The 18,156-nt window shown below is 35.8% G+C and overlaps 4 protein-coding genes across 6 annotated transcripts in view; 1 reads left to right on the forward strand and 3 right to left on the reverse strand.

Annotated features, from left to right (window-relative positions):
• Positions 1 to 18,156, forward strand: part of LOC107496662 (uncharacterized) — a 60,569-nt gene that overhangs the window by 17,771 nt on the left and 24,642 nt on the right. The window lies entirely within an intron of this gene.
• LOC127740483 (uncharacterized) lies at positions 34 to 1,195 on the reverse strand. Its single transcript, XM_052251456.1, has 3 exons — positions 1,159 to 1,195; positions 225 to 1,108; positions 34 to 159 (listed from the first exon to the last, which is right to left on the reverse strand). The coding sequence occupies exons 1-3, from the start codon at positions 1,193 to 1,195 to the stop codon at positions 34 to 36; spliced, it is 1,047 nt and encodes a 348-aa protein (XP_052107416.1).
• On the reverse strand, positions 1,214 to 6,724 carry LOC127740617 (uncharacterized). Of its 2 annotated transcripts, XM_052251781.1 has the most exons (10): positions 6,303 to 6,724; positions 5,973 to 6,200; positions 5,706 to 5,871; positions 5,404 to 5,522; positions 5,229 to 5,300; positions 4,436 to 4,486; positions 3,892 to 4,330; positions 2,838 to 3,766; positions 1,548 to 2,765; positions 1,214 to 1,447 (listed from the first exon to the last, which is right to left on the reverse strand). In XM_052251781.1, exons 1-10 carry the CDS (start codon positions 6,418 to 6,420, stop codon positions 1,221 to 1,223), a joined length of 3,567 nt encoding a protein of 1,188 aa, XP_052107741.1. In that variant the 5' UTR covers positions 6,421 to 6,724; the 3' UTR covers positions 1,214 to 1,220. The 2 variants fall into 2 exon arrangements, with proteins under 2 accessions (XP_052107741.1, XP_052107742.1); XM_052251782.1 differs by lacking the exon at positions 4,436 to 4,486.
• Positions 14,874 to 18,156, reverse strand: part of LOC110273889 (replication factor A protein 1-like) — a 7,717-nt gene continuing 4,434 nt past the window's right edge. The window contains exons 2-12 of the mRNA XM_052251785.1: positions 17,588 to 17,716; positions 17,227 to 17,494; positions 17,047 to 17,143; positions 16,791 to 16,918; positions 16,598 to 16,682; positions 16,366 to 16,498; positions 16,137 to 16,294; positions 15,933 to 16,056; positions 15,630 to 15,812; positions 15,485 to 15,550; positions 14,874 to 15,402 (exon numbers count right to left, since the gene is read on the reverse strand). Coding sequence (XP_052107745.1) covers positions 15,202 to 15,402; positions 15,485 to 15,550; positions 15,630 to 15,812; positions 15,933 to 16,056; positions 16,137 to 16,294; positions 16,366 to 16,498; positions 16,598 to 16,682; positions 16,791 to 16,918; positions 17,047 to 17,143; positions 17,227 to 17,494; positions 17,588 to 17,617 — 1,473 coding nt within the window. The 5' untranslated portion in view covers positions 17,618 to 17,716 and the 3' untranslated portion in view covers positions 14,874 to 15,201. The remainder of the gene's footprint in view (positions 15,403 to 15,484; positions 15,551 to 15,629; positions 15,813 to 15,932; positions 16,057 to 16,136; positions 16,295 to 16,365; positions 16,499 to 16,597; positions 16,683 to 16,790; positions 16,919 to 17,046; positions 17,144 to 17,226; positions 17,495 to 17,587; positions 17,717 to 18,156) is intronic.

Consider the following 18,156-nt stretch of genomic DNA (forward strand, 5'->3'; position numbering starts at 1 on the left):
GAAACAATGATTGGGAATTGTCTTCGCTGAAACCTAAATGGTAAAGCTTGGTTGTTCGGGATCATGTTCATGCCCGGGATTATCACGACTTGACCTACATTGTCCCCTGTTAATGTCACACATTCGATGATGTGGCTGCCCAATCTCCTCACCTGTAGCCTTGTACCGTTACATAACCCATTGGATTGGTCAATGTTACGTAATAACATGACGGGTACACTTACTTTCAAGGTCAACTTGTGCGGAGGCAATCCTGAGCAATTAATGGCGTTAAGAATATCTGGTGTAAGTGTGTCTAGATCTGACTCCATGTTTCCTTCCTCCACACACAAAGTATCCGAGCTTAAGTACAACTTTTCTTCTCCTTCTAATCGATCCATTATTGTAGCATTAACCTCGTTGATAACTTCCAATGTAGGACCTAGTATTGATCGATCTTTGAAGAATGTCATGCTGTTTAGATTAGACAACAGGTTTGGGTACACAAAATCAACCATGCTGTCAAATGGATTGTCTGCATCGGCAATCAAAATATGTTCGTCAATTTGAACCTCTGACTCTCCATCGGTGGAATCCCCGGCCAAGCCATCCCCAATACTTAATAGCCATTCTGAGAATTTACTAATTTCTTCAAGTTCTTCGTCACTTACTCCAACAGTAAGTCGCATGTTCATCGTCAGCCTTAACACGGTACAGTGTTGCCACAAGTAAGAAGAATTGAGTGATGCTTGAACAATATCTTGGCGGGATCCCATTGGAATCACAGGAAGGATTTGCCTAAAGTCACCCCCTAAAACTACAACTTTACCTCCAAATGGAATTTCTGCATTGTAGTATGATTCACCCCTAAGAATGTCACGCAAGCATCTATCGAGTGCTTCGTAACATAGTTTGTTCAACATAGGTGCCTCATCCCATATAATAAGCTTTGATCTGCAGACCAGCTTGGCAAGGGAAGTACCTTGCTTAATACAACATACAGAATCCTCGTTCAAATCTAGGGGGATCTTGAACCTTGAATGAGCTGTTCGACCATTTGGAAGCAACAGCGAGGCAATTCCACTGGATGCAACATTAAGAACGATGCCACGGTCGCTTCTTATTGCAGCTGATAGGGTATTATATAGATACGTTTTCCCAGTACCACCATAACCATACACAAAGAAAAAGCCTCCGGTGTTGTTATCAACTGCATGAATAATGGTTTCAAATGCTATCTTTTAATCTCTGTTCATCTTAGTTAGGTTTTCGGTTAAGTAAGTTTTGAGTGCTTGAAGGTCAAAATTCAATTCATCCATTATAATGCGGTCTTGTATGTCGTCAAGAACACCCATTATTGGATATGGCATGCCTTTAAATTCTTTTAGAGACCTACCATTTGCTTGAAGTTTGTCCTCAATCTTTGAAAGTGTGATGTTCATGATTTCTTCATCTGAAAGATGTAGCTCTGCAAAATTATGAGGCAAGAATATTAGTAACTTGGGTTAATATAAAGCAGAATATGTTTCAGGGGTTAACATTGTCAGGAAAAGTGGTCATTGCGATACCTAGACAGTGCAAACTTCTTCGGTGAGTGAACAATATGTCTTCGGATAATACACTATAACACTGCTCCCAAACAATTTCTGGCCTTCCCATGTTATTGGACAACAACAACACCACAAATAGATCACGAATGTAATTTGCAGAAGCCCATGTGCCTACTTCGAAGATAGCGTCAATAAATTCTTTATCATCCTGCAACAATCCTAAGGCATAACATGCTTCCTTGAATGTACCATACACAACACCCTCCACTGTACGCAATTCGACGAAGCTGAGACATCCTTTTTGTATGTTTAGCAACAATCTTAGGTAATAGTCCTCACCATTCCCACGTGGAACATGTGTTAGTCGGCCAATAGAATACCCTTGTTTCCTTGGCATCCACATACCGACGTCATCCTTCCAAACGAATTTATTTGGAAATTGGCTATAAGTAAGGGTACGACCAAAAGGATATAATTTATTAGCAAGCATCCATGCTAGGAATTTCGTTAGCTTCCCATCAACCCTTTCAGTTACATCAACTATGTTCTCATAGTCTCTGAACACAACAGGGTGTTCATTGGGCAAGTGGAATGGTAGTCGAATAACGGAAGGTTCTTTTTGTTGGATATCATACCCAAATATCCGCCAAGCTGCTTCGCACGATGAGATGTATCGGCAGTCGTAGTAATTGCGTATCTCATCAACCACTTGTTCAATTTCTCCTTCTGCATTGGTTTGGTAGAAAGAAGCAGTTACCCGATCATTGCCCTTGTGAACGTACTTGAACAGATACTTTATTGCAGACGTCTGACATGTGTGCTCGACATTGATGTGGCATCCGTACTTTAGCAAGAGGGATGGGTTGTACGGTACAACGTATGAATTATCAAGCACTACATTCTTCTTCACGATTGTCATCCCGTTGTCTGACCTTCTGTACTTCGGGAATCCAGCTTCATCAACTATTGTCCTTGCTCTAAAGGGCTTGGGGTAATACTTTGAGCACCGTCCATTTGACATGTAAGGGCTGTTATTGTTATACCTACCACACGGGCCATGTACCATGAACTTCTCAACAGCTGCATATAATTTTGGCCTTGTAAGTTTATCTGGAATCTCAGCTGAAATAAGCTTGTCAATATCCTCGGGTGACTTAGGCTTGTATAACGGGTGCATGAACAACAGGATGTGTGCATGTGGAAGCCCCCTCTTTTGGAATTCTACGGTGCAAACATCTATACATAAGAAATCTTTGTTATACACTCAAAGTTAACAGTTGATACAAAAGGGAATTAAACTGTACTTACATGCGGTTATCTTCCCAAAGAATCTACCCTGTTTAAAGTCTGTGATCAACTCACCAAGCTTGATGCTAAAAATCCGTGCTAAAATGTCTGGACGGTCTTCTGCCTTGAATCTTGTTCCCCTTAAAAGACGTTTGATCTCATCCCACTCAGGATTGCATGTTATTGTAATAAAAAAACTGGGGTACCCCGCATACTTGCATATTGCAAAAGCATCTTTGCAGTTGTTAAACATGTACCTCGGACCACCTGTGAAGCTACTTGGTAGGATAATCCTTTGACCAGTTGCAACGGCATTAGCTTCTCCTCGGACTAACGACTCATGTAGTGCATTATACTTGTCAACTCTTAATTTTGGTTGGTTGTGTCGAATGAAACTAAGCCGTTCAGACTCTATCATAGTGTAAGCATCAACCAAAAATTGCTGAAGTAATCTTCGACATTGTAATATAATGGGGGACTCTTCCACTCGCATTTGGAGGCGAAATGAGAAGAACTCTCTCATACTAATGGTCTTTCGCTTTTTTGTGCTATCAAGACCATATTGCATTGAAGTCTCGATTCCAGGTCTAAATCCATCCTCTCCATATGGAAATATTAAGGGATATTGAAGAGCCAAGTATAATGGATGGAGAACATCTATCCTTTGTAACTTGTTTGATGTCGTCTCAATAATTATATCCCTTTGAAGAATTGAGTCATCTATGTCGCCCACAATTAGAATGGCAACCTCAGACGCAGTAGGTAAGTTATACACCCTTCCATCTGTTTCTCTCTTCCTTATTAGCCTTAGTTTGATTTCAGAAGTTTTTCCATTACTGAATCTATCTCTCGCAGACCGAAAGCTTTTCGCAAGAGGGTTACACGTATCGAGCATATCCTTTAATCTGTTTACGATCTGGGATTCTAGAATGCTAGTTGATTCAGTGGACCTGAGAATCCAGAGATCATTCACCCCGTTAGGAAATCAATATACATCACAGAAAGAATTTATCATTTGATGAGTTAATTATTAGCAAGAAAGAATTTACAATGCATACTCATAGCATTATTGTACCTTACGGCTGATATCCTACTTTGTATTTCATTCTCCGTGTCATATATGTACAACTGAGCAAACCTGGGCCTATCATTCTTGGTAGGGATCAAGCTGCCAATTGAATGATAGTTCTGACCACTTATGGAAAAATTCGGTGGAGCTATTCCATTGTTTATACTACGATTGACTTTTCCAGCCATTGACGTGAATGCAAACATTGAATTATATTTTCGTATATTCTTCCTGAAATGTCGTCCTTGGTCGTGGTCACCACAATGAAGATCTTCAAGAACTTGAGGGACTCTTTTCAGCAATGGTAAGACAACTTTTCCATTCATGCAACATAGTCCAAATTTAGGAATTTCACTCCTTTTACTTTTACACAGCCTCTCTCTTCCCCACATGCATGCATTGCAATGTAAACAACGGTGGACTGGATCTCCAGCATCCCACGTATCTGCAGTTTCATCATTATGGAATTAAAATATTAGTATGCTTGACAGATACTCAAATTATGAAAGTAACAATTAACCATCATTGAGTACTAATATTTTTATGATACCTTCTTCTGTAATGGATTCCACGGACAGATCCGGATAAATTTGTGTTTGATCTGCTGACACTTAATAGGAAAATTCTTAACATATTTTAAAATTAGTTGAGGGTTGAGTTAGACTTAGGGGTTGAAGAGGGTCGGCCTACCCGATGGAGCTCGTGGCTTGGCTTATTGTATAAAAGAGTGCAGGCTTAGGCTTTTTGTAAAGTATATTAGTTAATTAGTTAAAAATGTCAATTCATAGGTTTGAAAAAAGAGCCTACAAAGTAGGTTTAATGACGATTAAGATTTTAAAACCTACAAAGCTGGTTGGAACTGGTCAAATTATGTATCTATTAAAATAAAAAGTATTGTTAGTATAAAGGTTGAAATAATCACTTTTATTAAATAAAAACAATAGTAAAAAAGAATAAATAGTCAAGATAGTTCACATTGTACCTTTTTTGTTAAAAAAAAGTTTAAGAACTTTAAGTAATTTTATGATACATAACTAAGGATTGATATATAAATGGATTATTCCTAAATAACTATGAATTATAAATCTTAAGATATGTCATTTTAGAATTTTTTTTTGTCCTATAATTCACAAAATAGGCACCTGAAATAAGCTCATCGGGTTATCAGAATTTAAACAGTTAGAGATCAAGCATGGGAAAAAAACAGATAAAAGGTAATAGGCCTAGACTCAAGGCATGTATTTTCAACATGGGATAGGCTTGACAGAAGCAAAAGTCCTTCAGCTCGACCCATTTTCACCCCGTAGTTAGAGATAGAAATCATTAGAGTTATTGTCTTTTACCTTGCCAATCGGCTGTGTGGTGTTGATGTACATATTCAGAGTCTATTCCAGTATCATCAAAGGCATCTAATACTGCATTATTTTATAGGAGAAACACAATTACTGCATGGTTCTAGCTATAACTTATTAGATTAGTGGGATAAAACTAATTAAGATTTTGTCTTTGTCTACTCACCATTGTAATCTGTATTCGGATCATGATTTCCCTGTTCATGATGGCCTCGATCCAATGCTGTTATTTCTCCGCGAGGATGCGATGAGTTTTGACTCGTAGCTAGTTCAGTTGTGAAATTCCTGTTTCATAAAATGTGGCTCTGTTTTTGGGTGTGATTGAAGGTCTTGTTATTGGATGTGATGCAAATGTTTCATTTTAAATGGATGCGACGTCAGGTCGAAGCTAGCTATACGGGAGGCATTTTTTGGTGTTTACATGCTGATATGTTACAGGTGAAATTAGAAGGGTATGTTAGTGAATACCGTTGTTCTTCGATGCTGAAATGCAAGCTACTGAGCTTTGTTGTTTTGTTGCTACTGCATTGAGTTGCTGGATCTTTATCCTTGTAATGTTTGTTTTGACGATTGCAATCACTATTAGGAATGGTTATATCTTTAGAGCTGGATGCAACCTGGTCACTTTGGTACACTAAAAGGAACAAAACATGTTACAGGCTATAAGGCGTCACCATAAATGAAAACAATTTGGTATGTTAGATCTGCTGAACTTTGCAAGATAGATAATTATACCATTCGTAATATTTGAAAGTGGACTTCTTTGTTGATGACCTATCTCTGCAGACTTAGCATCCTCTGAAGCATTGTCGGCATTTGAATATAGAGGAGCATCGCTTCTAGAGGAGTCTTTTCTATTCGCTTCTGAGTTCGTCGTTGGGTTTATAACAATGGATGGTGATGTTAATTGAGTGAGAGTGGCTGAACTTCTCTTAAGAGGTAGTACAGGACTCACATTCCAACCTGATTAATGCATCGCATGCATTACATTAACCATTTGATAAATAGATTTAGCAGTGTTGCATCCTAATAAGTATGTATCCATTTTTAACTAACTAAGTTTACCTTGTGGAATTTTTCTGTCAGGTGCAACACCTCGCTGGGGAGCTCTCTTCTCGGCTAAGATGAATCTTCTCTGCAGTCTAGCTAGTTTTGGGCTCAGTATGTAATCACTATAATCCATTGCAGATGGGCGGATGATACAACACTATATAATTGATGCTGAATGAGTTGTACATGTGTTGCTGCTTTTCCTGCTAACCACAACACTATTGTCCACCTAGTTTGATGGGAAAAGCTTCATGCAAGAAAATACATGCGAGCTGCTCCTTCAAAGGTGTGTTGGAGCATTGTAGAAATCTGGGCAGTCAGGATTCTGAAGATGGTAGTAATCGGATGATGAGGTATTTATTGAAGGACGCTCACCTGAGTACATAATTGAGTTGTCGAGTCGTCTTGGTGGCTTGGATGAGAGGGACATGACAGGTCTAAATATTTGGGAGAGTCTGTGGATGCAGATTGATGGCTTAAAGCACATGTGATGCTGAATGAGTTATAAAAGCCTCATTTGGTAATAAACTCTATGTATAAAATTTTTAAGCCATGGAGATTAGGTGGAGATAAGAGGAGTTCGTGATAGACACGAAATTACTAACGAATATCATAAATGAAAATATAATACTATATTAAAATACAAATTAAAAGTTTATATTCTGAAAACTGTATGCTCCATTCTAAGTTCATAATATTAACTAACATATAAACTCATAACTAATATCACGAATTGATAAAAATAACTATTAACTAATGCTACGAATTAATATATATAAATATTACCTTTAGGCTCAAATATAATTCTACATAATGCTGCTTACTTTGTATCATAATTGAAATAAAATATTATGGTCCATTATATTCTATATGTTCACATAATTGAATGATATACTTCCACCAATATCACTCCATTACAGTAAAGACAAAAAGGGCATGCTGTGTAAATATATCGGTAGTGATGAATTATTGTATTGTTTTGTATAAAATAACATTGACATTCTTATAATAAATATGTTAAGACAAAAATTAGGAGAATCTTAAAATAGAAAAATAGAAAAAATAATAGATAAATTTTAATGTGTCATTTTCTTTGATTTCACCGCATAATTTTAGAAATTTTTCTATTTACATCAGTTTAAACTTTCAATATTCAACTAAAATACCATATCTCTTTCAATATTAAAAATAGTTTCTGCTAAAATAAATGGTTGATGATGCTGAGGTGAGGAAAATATGCATTATTGGTAATTTTTTTAATTATACAGTGTATAAAAAATTAATTTTATTTGAGAGAAAGGGACAGGCTGGTTGCGGTGGTGCTCAATATGGATTTGGTCACCACTTCAGCAACTTTTTCTGATTCACAATTTCCTTTTTCTTCTTATTTTGGTTTCTAGAATAAATTCTGCTTTTCTTTGTATGCTAATTTTTTTAAAGATGGGGTAACAATACATGTAATATACTGTAATGATAAGGCGGTGCGTTTTTTTTTTTCTATTACAGATGTTAAACTTTTTAATTTTAATTATGAAATCTGAATATTAGATTTAAAAAGTTATAAAATTAATTAAAAAATATGATTCTCGGATTTTATAACACTTGAGTTATAGATTTTGTAAATATATAAATTGAAGAATCTGATTTGTGTTCAAATTTAGTGAAACATAAATTTATAAATCAAATTTATATATTTATAAAAACTAAAAATTCAAAACGATAAATTAAAAAGTTAAATTTGTGTACTAAACGAAAATCTGATTTTATAAAGATAGTGATGTATAACATAAAATTGGCATTAACACCATGCAAGTATGTATGAAAAATTACTCCATCCAATTTACATGATAATAGACATATAACTTAATTTATAGCATGATTACTATTTCGATTAAAACTGATCAGTCGATGGAAAAAGACTTGCTGTGTTGAATATTTGTGTATCTTTTATATCATAATGAGTGAGAATTTGATTATACAAAGAATAAATTATTGAATGGAAAGGCTAATGGCTACACTTAATAAGGCTAATGAATTATTCAATATACAAAGAATGAATTACTGTGACCTGCGTTTCTTGTTTTTCTCTGGCTTGGAAGTTGCATTGTGAAATTTTCTTAGCCTCATGAAAGAAAGGATCATGTGGAACAACCTTTTCTTCCTTTATGGAAGTCTTTTTAGAAAATGTTTCATTTATATAATGGTAATCGATGTGTACGTTCTCCATATTATCATGCTTCACCTTGATCACTTAGAATATGTAATCGAGGTGAAACCTGAACTTAATGGTTCCTCTATTTGAAAATCCATACACATAAACCAACTTATCCAAACCTTCTACAATATAAGCTGTGTTATAACCCTTCATGATATGCAGTTAAACGGTGTTTCGATTAGGATCACCACTTGCATCTTATCATTTAGAATGTCACAGTATATAGTCTATATAACAGGATTGGTATAGCATGCATCATCTTCAATGAGTGGGGATATCGATCCTATTTGAGTATGATGAAACCAAATGTTGAATGGAAATCTTCTGTGAAATAACTTTGCACAAACTACTTAACTACTTTGCATCTTGTTCAATTAACTACTTCTTCGATTCCACGTAAATATAAACTCCACTCATTCATTGCATGGCATAAACTAAAATACTTTGCACATCATTTACACAAAATGGACTGTTATAGTGTGGCTTGAAAAGTAACTCCATGAACCATCATATGCCTCTTTCGATTCACTTCTTATAACCATAAGAATGAGTTCTACTATATGAGGATTACTTAGACCAATGGTTCCCAGAGTGACTCCACAAAAAGATTTCTCCCATCTAAACTAATACGTGGAAACAAAGAGTGGAGGGCATTGTGATTAGAGCTTCAACAGCTCCACGTACATGACCGTCTCGTCTAAGGATATCACGATGAACCTCAGAATACTTCCTGGCCTTAATAGATTGTTTCTTACAAAAGCTTTCCATCCTCTAGTGAGTACATCTTCAACAAATGTAGAGATAAATGTCCAGCGAATTCCCATGGTTTGTTCAATGCCTCCAACTTGAATAACACGTACATAGTCCAACCTAGAAGGAAATGCAGATCTAGCAAACCTTGGAGGTAGGACCTGTAAATTAGAAGGATAAGAAATGACACCATAAAGTTACTGAACCGATTAAAGTTAATTATCCTCCAAAAATAAATTAGACATTAAGGGAACACAGTTACCACAAAGGAGGCTTGAATATTGCGGATGGCAATCAAGCAGACACGTTTGAAATAGTGGGAGTTTCGTGGCCAATGCATGGGCATAAAGTGGACAAAGGATGGTCCATTGAATTCTGCATAATTAAAAGGATGGTTTGGCAGGTTCACAAACTGATCTTCATTGGATGCATGTGGAAACTCATGATCCTTGAAAGGTATTATGGGGTATGTGTCCTTGTTAACTTCGGCAACCACTGTGCCCTTGCAACTTTCGATGGTGTTCATGCTTACATGTTCCATTGTTTGAATGACATCATCCTCAATTTGGGGAACAACATTAAGATCAATGTCTAGAGGCTTTGAAAGATGCTTGTGAATGTTGTTTTTACCAGCAGTAGTTGCTGAGTCTCTGGGGTGATGATGTGCAGAGATTGGAACCCCATGAAGGATCTTTGATTTATTAAAGAGGCCATGTTTTGGCATAGTACTCCTTTTAGTTTGTGAAGTGATTTTCCTGTTTTTGTCTGGCTTGTAAGTTGCGTTGTGAAATCTTTCAACCTCATCAAAGAAAGGATCATGTGGAACAACCTCTTTTCCCTTTAGAGAAGTCTTTTTAGAAAATGGTTCTTTCAGATAATGGTAACGGATCGGTACGTTCTCCATCTTATCATTCTTCACCTTGATGACATAGAATATGTCATCAAAGAGAAACCTCAGCTTGATGGTTCCTCCATGTGAAAGTCCATACACATAAACCAACTTATCCAAACCTTCTACAATATAAGCTGTGTTATAACCCTTTATGATTCGCAGTTGAATGGTGTTTCGATTAGGATCAACCACTTGCATTTTATCATTTAGGATGTCACAGTATTGTCTATAGAATAGGCTTGGTATAGCATGCATCATCTGTTAAAAATAGATGAGGAAATAGTCAATAATAGGCAAAGGATCCTAATATACGTAACCTGTACAAAGTTTTAAACTCCATGTTATATGAATAGAGAATCAAAAACGCTAAAATAAACAATAATATAAAGTTAGGGCGGTGATCAAGTCGTACCGACAATGGGTCTACGGTGAGATAAAATACTCGGCATTGTTGATCAATGTCATGGACTTTATGATCAGTTTGCATTCTGGAGAGTGAAAGATATGTCTTTTGCAAGTGCAGCTAACTGAATATAGTAGGTGTAGTATTCGGAGTTCAGGTTTGGCATAAGAATAGAGCTATTAAAGGCTGGTGGCAATGAACTTCTAGAAGGATATAAACCACCAGATCCATTAATGAACGCAAGTGGCTACATGTTTCAGTAACTAAATACAATGGGTTTATAGTTTTGTGTTGTGAACATGTTTTTGCCTTTAAAGTAGTTGCCTATTTATAGCTGATTAGTATCACAGGAATGGAACATTCTGTTCCTTTTTTTTAAGGAATAAAAATTAAATAAAAATTAAATATCATAAATACATTAGATATATTCCTTAGGCTAATGAAGATAAAATTAGATATCATTATTGCCTATTCTTTTTGTTGCTCAGATACGCATACCACAAAGAGTAAACAAAAAGTAATCCTTTAAAGTAAGATGGGAATATGTGCATGATTGACCCCACGGTAAGTTGAGATTGATACTCAACCATAGTTTGTATGTAACGTTAATAATGCAGAATATAGAAGAAGATAACAGCAGATGATATGAAATGGGTGACAGTCTGGTGCACAATTACCATAGTCGGCTTGGACGAAAGGTAATGATTTCTACTGAGTTAAAGATATGTACTGATAAAGTAATAAAGTTAAAGTATGATAATAAAGAATGAGATGATAAGGAAATTCAAACTAATATACACAATCTATAAATTATTAAAGTTTTCACATTGAATGAATTATTTAGGTAGTAAGTATTAGTATATTATTAGTATATAAGAATATGATATAATATAAGACTGTATTATAGTGGGGATCGGATCACGGGAGAAATAATTGTTTATATTATAATTAATGTACATAATATGTAAATTGTTAATGGCTTCCCTTACAATGGATAAGTTTTCGATGAAGAAGTTATTTAGGTTGTGAGCATTAGTGTATTATTAGTATATAAGAATATAATATACTATAAGAATATAAGAATATAATATAATGGGGCTCACCGGAAAAATGACTGGTTAAGTCTAAAGTAGTTTTTACTCAACACTATTTGATATTTAGCAAAGACATGATTAATTCCCATACATATAATGAAGATGTGTAATAGTCTGGGTCATGACCATGGAGTAGATTGTAACATGGTGACATGACTGAAGTTTTGTAATCAGCGAGTTTGATTACCAGTTTGAATATTACAGTTATTCATCCACTATAGATATTTGGCTCAAACTAATTAATTGGTGTATAATAAAAGATCACTTTAAGTTGCATCACAGGTGTATTTGTCATCCAGCATAAGGTGGTTTATAGAAATTTGAGAATTCCCAGTATCCATTAAACATAATTGAAAGATACACTACACTAATTCAGCCACAACAGAACGCATATACTAAATTTTAAGGTAACTAATAGCATAACAGTAACTGCCTTATATTGACCCACAGGAAAACCTATAGAGATCATGCCTCACAGTTTCACGACTTGGACGTGCATTGTATTTTCATTCGCCGGTGAGACCAAAAATTTCAAAAGGGTACCAGCTCTAAATCCATTGCTCTTTGCAAAGCTCTTCCAACCCCTAGTCAGATATAACTGAATCTTCCTAGATTTGTTCCATCTTAAACCCAGCCGATAGCAGCATCCATTGTTGAGTATAACGTTGACATTGTCGTGCCTAGATGGGAACGCATTCTGCGCAAATCGTAGCGGTAGAATCTGCAACAAAATATTCAATTCAAAGGTTAATGAGCAACTTAGCTGCAATGGTTGTTTTTTACCTAATACATTCGGAAATACATGTGTTGCATCCTTTCCTACTTACCACAGCACTATTGTCCACCTGGTTTGATGTGAGAAGCTTCATGCAAGAAAATACATGCGAGATGCTCGTTGAAGGTTGTGTCGGAGCACTGTGCAGATCTGGCCAATCGATTTTCTGAGGTTGAAATAATAACCCGGTTGGCTTGTTAAGAACATTTGTTTGCAAGGATGGAATGTGGCCAATCGTGATCGGTAGTGGTACTGGCTGTGAATGATTACTAATGGTTGGCTGTTGAAAAATGGTGGATTCATTGGTTAGCTCGGCTGGTTGTAAAACCTTATCCTGTTCGGAGAACTGCTTTGAGGGATCATTTTTAAGATAATCACCTGTAGAATAACTTTCTTTGGAAACTATTTGGACATCAGAAGTCAGATTTAGCGGTTCATTTCGGGGGACGGTAACAATCGGATAATGAGGTGTTTCTTGAAGGATGCTCACCTGCGGACATAATTGATTTGTCAATTGGTGTTGGTGGGTTGGATCAGAGGGATATGAGATGCCTAAATCTTTGGAAGAGTATGTCGATGCAGATTGATGGGTTAAAGCATCTGTGTTGGTGGCTAGATTAGAGTACGGAGATGAGAATTCTTTTTTATCCATGTAGCAATCTTTAACCTTCACCACCAGAAAAACATCTTCTCCCACGTACATTAATTTCATCCAACCCCCAGAGGAAAGGCCATAGCAAGTGACCAGATTGTCAAACCCATGTATAATATACCCAGAAGAATTACCTTTGCCAAGGGAAAGCTCAATCTGATTGTCATTGTGGTCTACAACAACCATCCTTTCACGAAGAAGACCTTTGTACTTCCGGTAAAAAATGGATGGCAGCTCATGAATGATCTACAAAGAAACGCGCAACGAAATCAATTTAGACCAAATATTTCAGTAGATAATTTTGTTTACTCTGTGGAATAACTACAAAACCTCAATAAATATGACTTACAGCACGAGGATCGACATGGAGGTAAAACACCCGATCATCATCAAAGTCAAGAGGAATGGGCCTATTGTTGTCTTCTGTTGCAACCATAGCTGATTGGTTAAGTGCATGGTGTCTGTGTATGGTGTTTTCCCCAGAGTTTTCCACTTTCTTTGTGTAGGTAGTCATTATGGTGTGTTAAGAACTTGTTGAAAGAGAAACAGGAGAACTAAAGATGATGAGAATAGTATATATATAAAATTGGGGGAACGATATTGAGTTCAAACTGGGAGAAGAGCACATATTGGTGCCTTAAATAAGACTGGTGGTGCGATAACGCAATGTAAGGAGCAGTAAAGTTATGGGAAAAGGGGTTTCTGCAATGAGTGAATATATCAATTAAAAAAGGGTACCATAGAATTAGGCACAGTACTGTGTTACATTAGTTTCTAGTTTTGTTTGGCATTGAAGAATTAATTTGTTATTAGTTGTATCCTTCCGTCTCATTTGTAATATGAAATAACAGGAACCATCATCACCAATTTTGGATTTAATTTCTAAATAATTATGTTAATCCAAAAAAAGATTATGCTATCATATATTAATAGAACTTTTCGCATCTATTGTTGATATAAAAATTTTTAATTATCTTTATTGATATATATATTTTCGTATGAAATATTTTTTTATTGCTCTTTACAAAGTTTTGACGGTGTGTTCTTTTATTAATGTGTAATTTAATTACTATTGATATTGTTTGAGAATATAAATCATAAATTATTAATTCTATTAGAAACACCGAATTAAATTAAAAACGGTGAATAAAAAGATTTGCACAAAAAAATAACATATTTTAAGACAGTTTTAAAATTTTTAAAAACAATTAGCAAAACAATTTTCTGGGAAAAAAAGCTTCTAACTATCATAAATTGATATGAGTTTAGAAAATTTTTATTAAAATATGATTTTGAAAAATATAATTTAAATAATGATTTCTAATTATAATGAAATTTAAATTTATCAAATCAATTTGACATAAATACTGATTATAATTTTTAATCTAAACACCGAGATAATCCCTAATAATTTACAACTTGTAAAAAACTAATAAATAATATTGTAACATCAATTCAGCATATATAATTATGCCATGATGTTTCTAGTGTATGCACACGTGTTATTACTTAACTTGTGCAGCGTCCATGTGTCTTGCTTTACTTCAGTGGGGTTAACAAAATTTTATGATATTACTAATCAATCAATGCTCGATTTTCCATATCCAAAATTATGGTTCAAATAATTAGAAACAATTACCCATTTGGCCATTTGAGGAACCATAATGTTTTGCATTAATTATTATAATGGATTTAACTTCCCCAATAATGCCTTGAGTATTTTGTGCACATTATAAGGAGAATTTTATGCAAGCACAATCTAAAAGGATAATAAGCAAGGAGGACGATTTTTCTTATGGACGTGGTGTTGCATTTTTTTTATTCAAAGGCATTAGAGCATAGCATGGGCTCATCATATCATTCAAGTTGAGGCAAAGACACACGAAACACATACATGTCATGGACACTGCATATGCTTCCCCTACACACACGACACGACAAAGACAACTACAACAGTGGTTCATTATGAATAAACCACGTTATTCATGCGACTGACGACAGGAGATTGCAACAGGTCAACCCACTGCAGACACAAAATGGATTGGTGCGAGGGACACACATGACGGACACACATTCTGATTCCGATATAGGGAACTATGAACCCTTAAAGGTGCTTATTTAGTTGCAAATTGACTAATCATGATGTTCTTTGGCAAGAGTTGCCTTGTCGCCGTTGGTGGCCTTCCTACGCTTTGAAGACGATGCATCAAGATCTTCTGGGTAGACATCAATTAGTTTCTTGGACCATCCACCAGTAATTATCTTGCTCTTGGGGGTTGAGAATGCATCCAACGGAACCTCCATTGAATTCTCAGTAGATGGGGCACTTGTGTCCTAAAAATTTTTTTGGTAAATAGTCGTGTGAGTGTTAGAAACTACAATATGTGACCACATTGGACTAAAGTATACAAAAAACCTTGGGGGTCTCAGCAGAGTCGGTGTTCATGCTAAGCAATTCAGAATTCTCAACACCCACACTTTGCTGCATAATATAAATACGATATCTGAGTCAAACTGGCAGACATGATGACATTAATCAAATGTGCATGCTTATTTCTCACCTCACATATGTTGTTCTTTTCAAGAAACTTGTTCATAATTGTGTCCTCCTCACAAAGTTTAGCAACAACAATCTTGCAGGGTTGGAATGCATTGACATCTTCCATCTTAACAATTAACTTGAACAGGAATTTCTTCCCCACCAATGCATTCAGCTCAGTTGGATATTCCTCATGGACTCCTCCCTATAGAATTTCAATTGAATAAACAACAACATACACATTTTTGTTTGCATTAGATGTTGGGTAACTTGACTACTCCAGGGGAAAATCATCATGGCAAAATAACGCGCATTGGGAAAATACCCTAGTTAGTTGTGCGAGCCTTAGATCAGAGGCAGAGATACCCAAGTATCTGGAGGCTTCTTTGTCGTACAGCAAGAAAATAGCTGTGTCAGTGTCATCAGCAACCTTCATATTAATGCTATACCTGGTAACAAATACATGAGCCCACAATGGACACCATTTCTGGATTATCAAAACCAATTTTAAGTGGACGCTACTGCATACCTTGGGGTGTGTGTCAAGGGGTGTGAGTTGCACTTTGCACAATGGTATGAATTTTCTGCTTCCCTTAGGGAAGTGAAGCATTGTTTGCAACTTTTGTACCACCAACCGTTCTTCGGATCAATGGCAATGACGGTGCCAATCGTGACAAAGGTTCCAGCCTACAATAACCATGCTTTAAATTTCATGAAGACATCGATTACTTGTAAATAAACATGGAATCTATATGCACCTCAAATGTCTCTTTTAGCTCAGATATGGGCTTATAAATGGAATTGTTGATGAGGTCTTCTTCAAGGGAATATGCTGGTTCAGCAACTATTTGGGTGAGTTGATTCGCAGATGGGACTCCTGACATTATAAGACTGCCAAGGATTTGATTAACCAATTTATAGAATTTTTATCCCTGGGACCTGATGTTTTGGTCAATATTTTGAATTCTATGACAATGCAAAAATCCATACCTCTTTCGAAAGTCCTTCACCTCCTGAAAATCAGCATTGATGTGCATAATAGAATTGTGATTGGTATTTGATATACCCATTGTACCTGTCCAGGATTCCCACAAACCAAACACTTTTATGTAACCATTAAGCAAGATACAAACTATGTGTGTGCATAATCTTGTATGTTATTTTTGTTACAGGTTTGACTAACCTTTGAAGAGATTGAATTTTGCAAATTGTAAAATTAGGATGTACTCTGTTGTTGGTTGTTCCTCCATATGCTTCACCAGTTGGGTTGCAAACTCTTCCCACAGTGTGCAACGGATCTTACCCTTTCCCCTGCATTTAAATTGAACAAATAGTTAGAAATAAGGTTGGCCAAAGCAAAACGACAGTTATTGACTGCAAGTTGGCATTAGTTTAATAATTTAGTAACATTGTTGCCTAAATAAAGTTATAACACTAACTGCATATCATCAAGCTCTATCACAATGTAAATGCACTTCTTCCCATTCTTAGTGAATTCAATGATGTCGCCCTTAGCAGTGAGAAGGCCAATGACATCTGTGACAAAAAAAAATTAGTTAATTAGTATGGTCCTGATTTCAACAATGCAAACTTGCAAGTCCGCACACGACATGTCATACCAATTAGATGAGATTGTGCATTAGTGTGGTTAAGGATTAATTCGTTGGGCATGAAGCGAAAAACATGTTGAGGAAAGGTTGGATCCTGAACCATCCTCACTTGAGTATCCCTTTTGAAATATATTCTGCTAGCATGGTTAGTGGCCTTGTACTTTAAATCATTCGAGGAGACTGTGAAGTTGGAGATTGTGTATATACTCCCCTCAGACACTTCATGCTCAAACTGCCTTCTTTGATGGTTTCTAATTGAGCATTGGATGCGATCTCCCTACATAAAGATAACATGGGTTCACTGAAAATTAGATTAATCTCTAAAGTTAGATTACACAAAACAAATGATAGAAAAAAGCTGTCAGTTTACCAAATGATCCATGACCACCAGCTCCAACATTGGTTTTTGGTATTTTTGCTCCGCCGTAGACAGGGACCAAATTTTAATAACCCTGACATTTATCCTATAGGTCAGGGTGTCTTGAGATGCGTCGATGTCCTTGATGAGGTTGAAGGTGGTAGCCATTTGCAACAAAGAAATAAAGTGACTTTGGTTATAATAGCTAGTGGTGGATATTTTTCAAATGGAGAGGATTGCTAAATTTATAGTACAAATTTCTGGAGAGGGGAAGGTGGGACGCTTCACAATTGTATTCTATGTGAGTACAATGAGAAAACGACAGAAAAACATGAAGTGTTCCCTAATTTATTCAAATATAACTCATGAGAGTACACTCATAAGACTATATAAGACAATGGACGTGCATGTCCCTTAACCAATGATATGAAGAAGTTCTATACTTCACAGAGGACGTCCCCTGATAATAATTACAAAATTTTTTGACACTTCATAATTATTACACTATATAGTATAGAGTATGCGATATGATATATAATATAGTATACAATATATATATAAATATAATATAGTATACAAAT

The sequence above is a fragment of the Arachis duranensis genome, chromosome 7 (genome assembly GCF_000817695.3).
Source record: "Arachis duranensis cultivar V14167 chromosome 7, aradu.V14167.gnm2.J7QH, whole genome shotgun sequence".
In the NCBI taxonomy this organism is placed as follows: Eukaryota; Viridiplantae; Streptophyta; class Magnoliopsida; order Fabales; family Fabaceae; genus Arachis; species Arachis duranensis.

Coding starts and splice junctions, on each gene's coding strand:
- LOC127740483 (XM_052251456.1), bottom strand. CDS start 1,195: ATGCAGTTGATAACAACACCGGAGGCTTTTTCTTTGT. Junction 1,109..1,158: donor ACCGGAGGCTTTTTCTTTGT/GTATGGTTATGG, acceptor ATACCCTATCAG/CTGCAATAAGAAGCGACCGT. Junction 160..224: donor CGCACAAGTTGACCTTGAAA/GTAAGTGTACCC, acceptor TAACGGTACAAG/GCTACAGGTGAGGAGATTGG.
- LOC127740617 (XM_052251781.1), bottom strand. CDS start 6,420: ATGGATTATAGTGATTACATACTGAGCCCAAAACTAGCTAGACTGCAG. Junction 5,523..5,705: donor TTCAGCATCGAAGAACAACG/GTATTCACTAAC, acceptor TTTATGAAACAG/GAATTTCACAACTGAACTAG. Junction 4,331..4,435: donor GGAATCCATTACAGAAGAAG/GTATCATAAAAA, acceptor ATGAAACTGCAG/ATACGTGGGATGCTGGAGAT.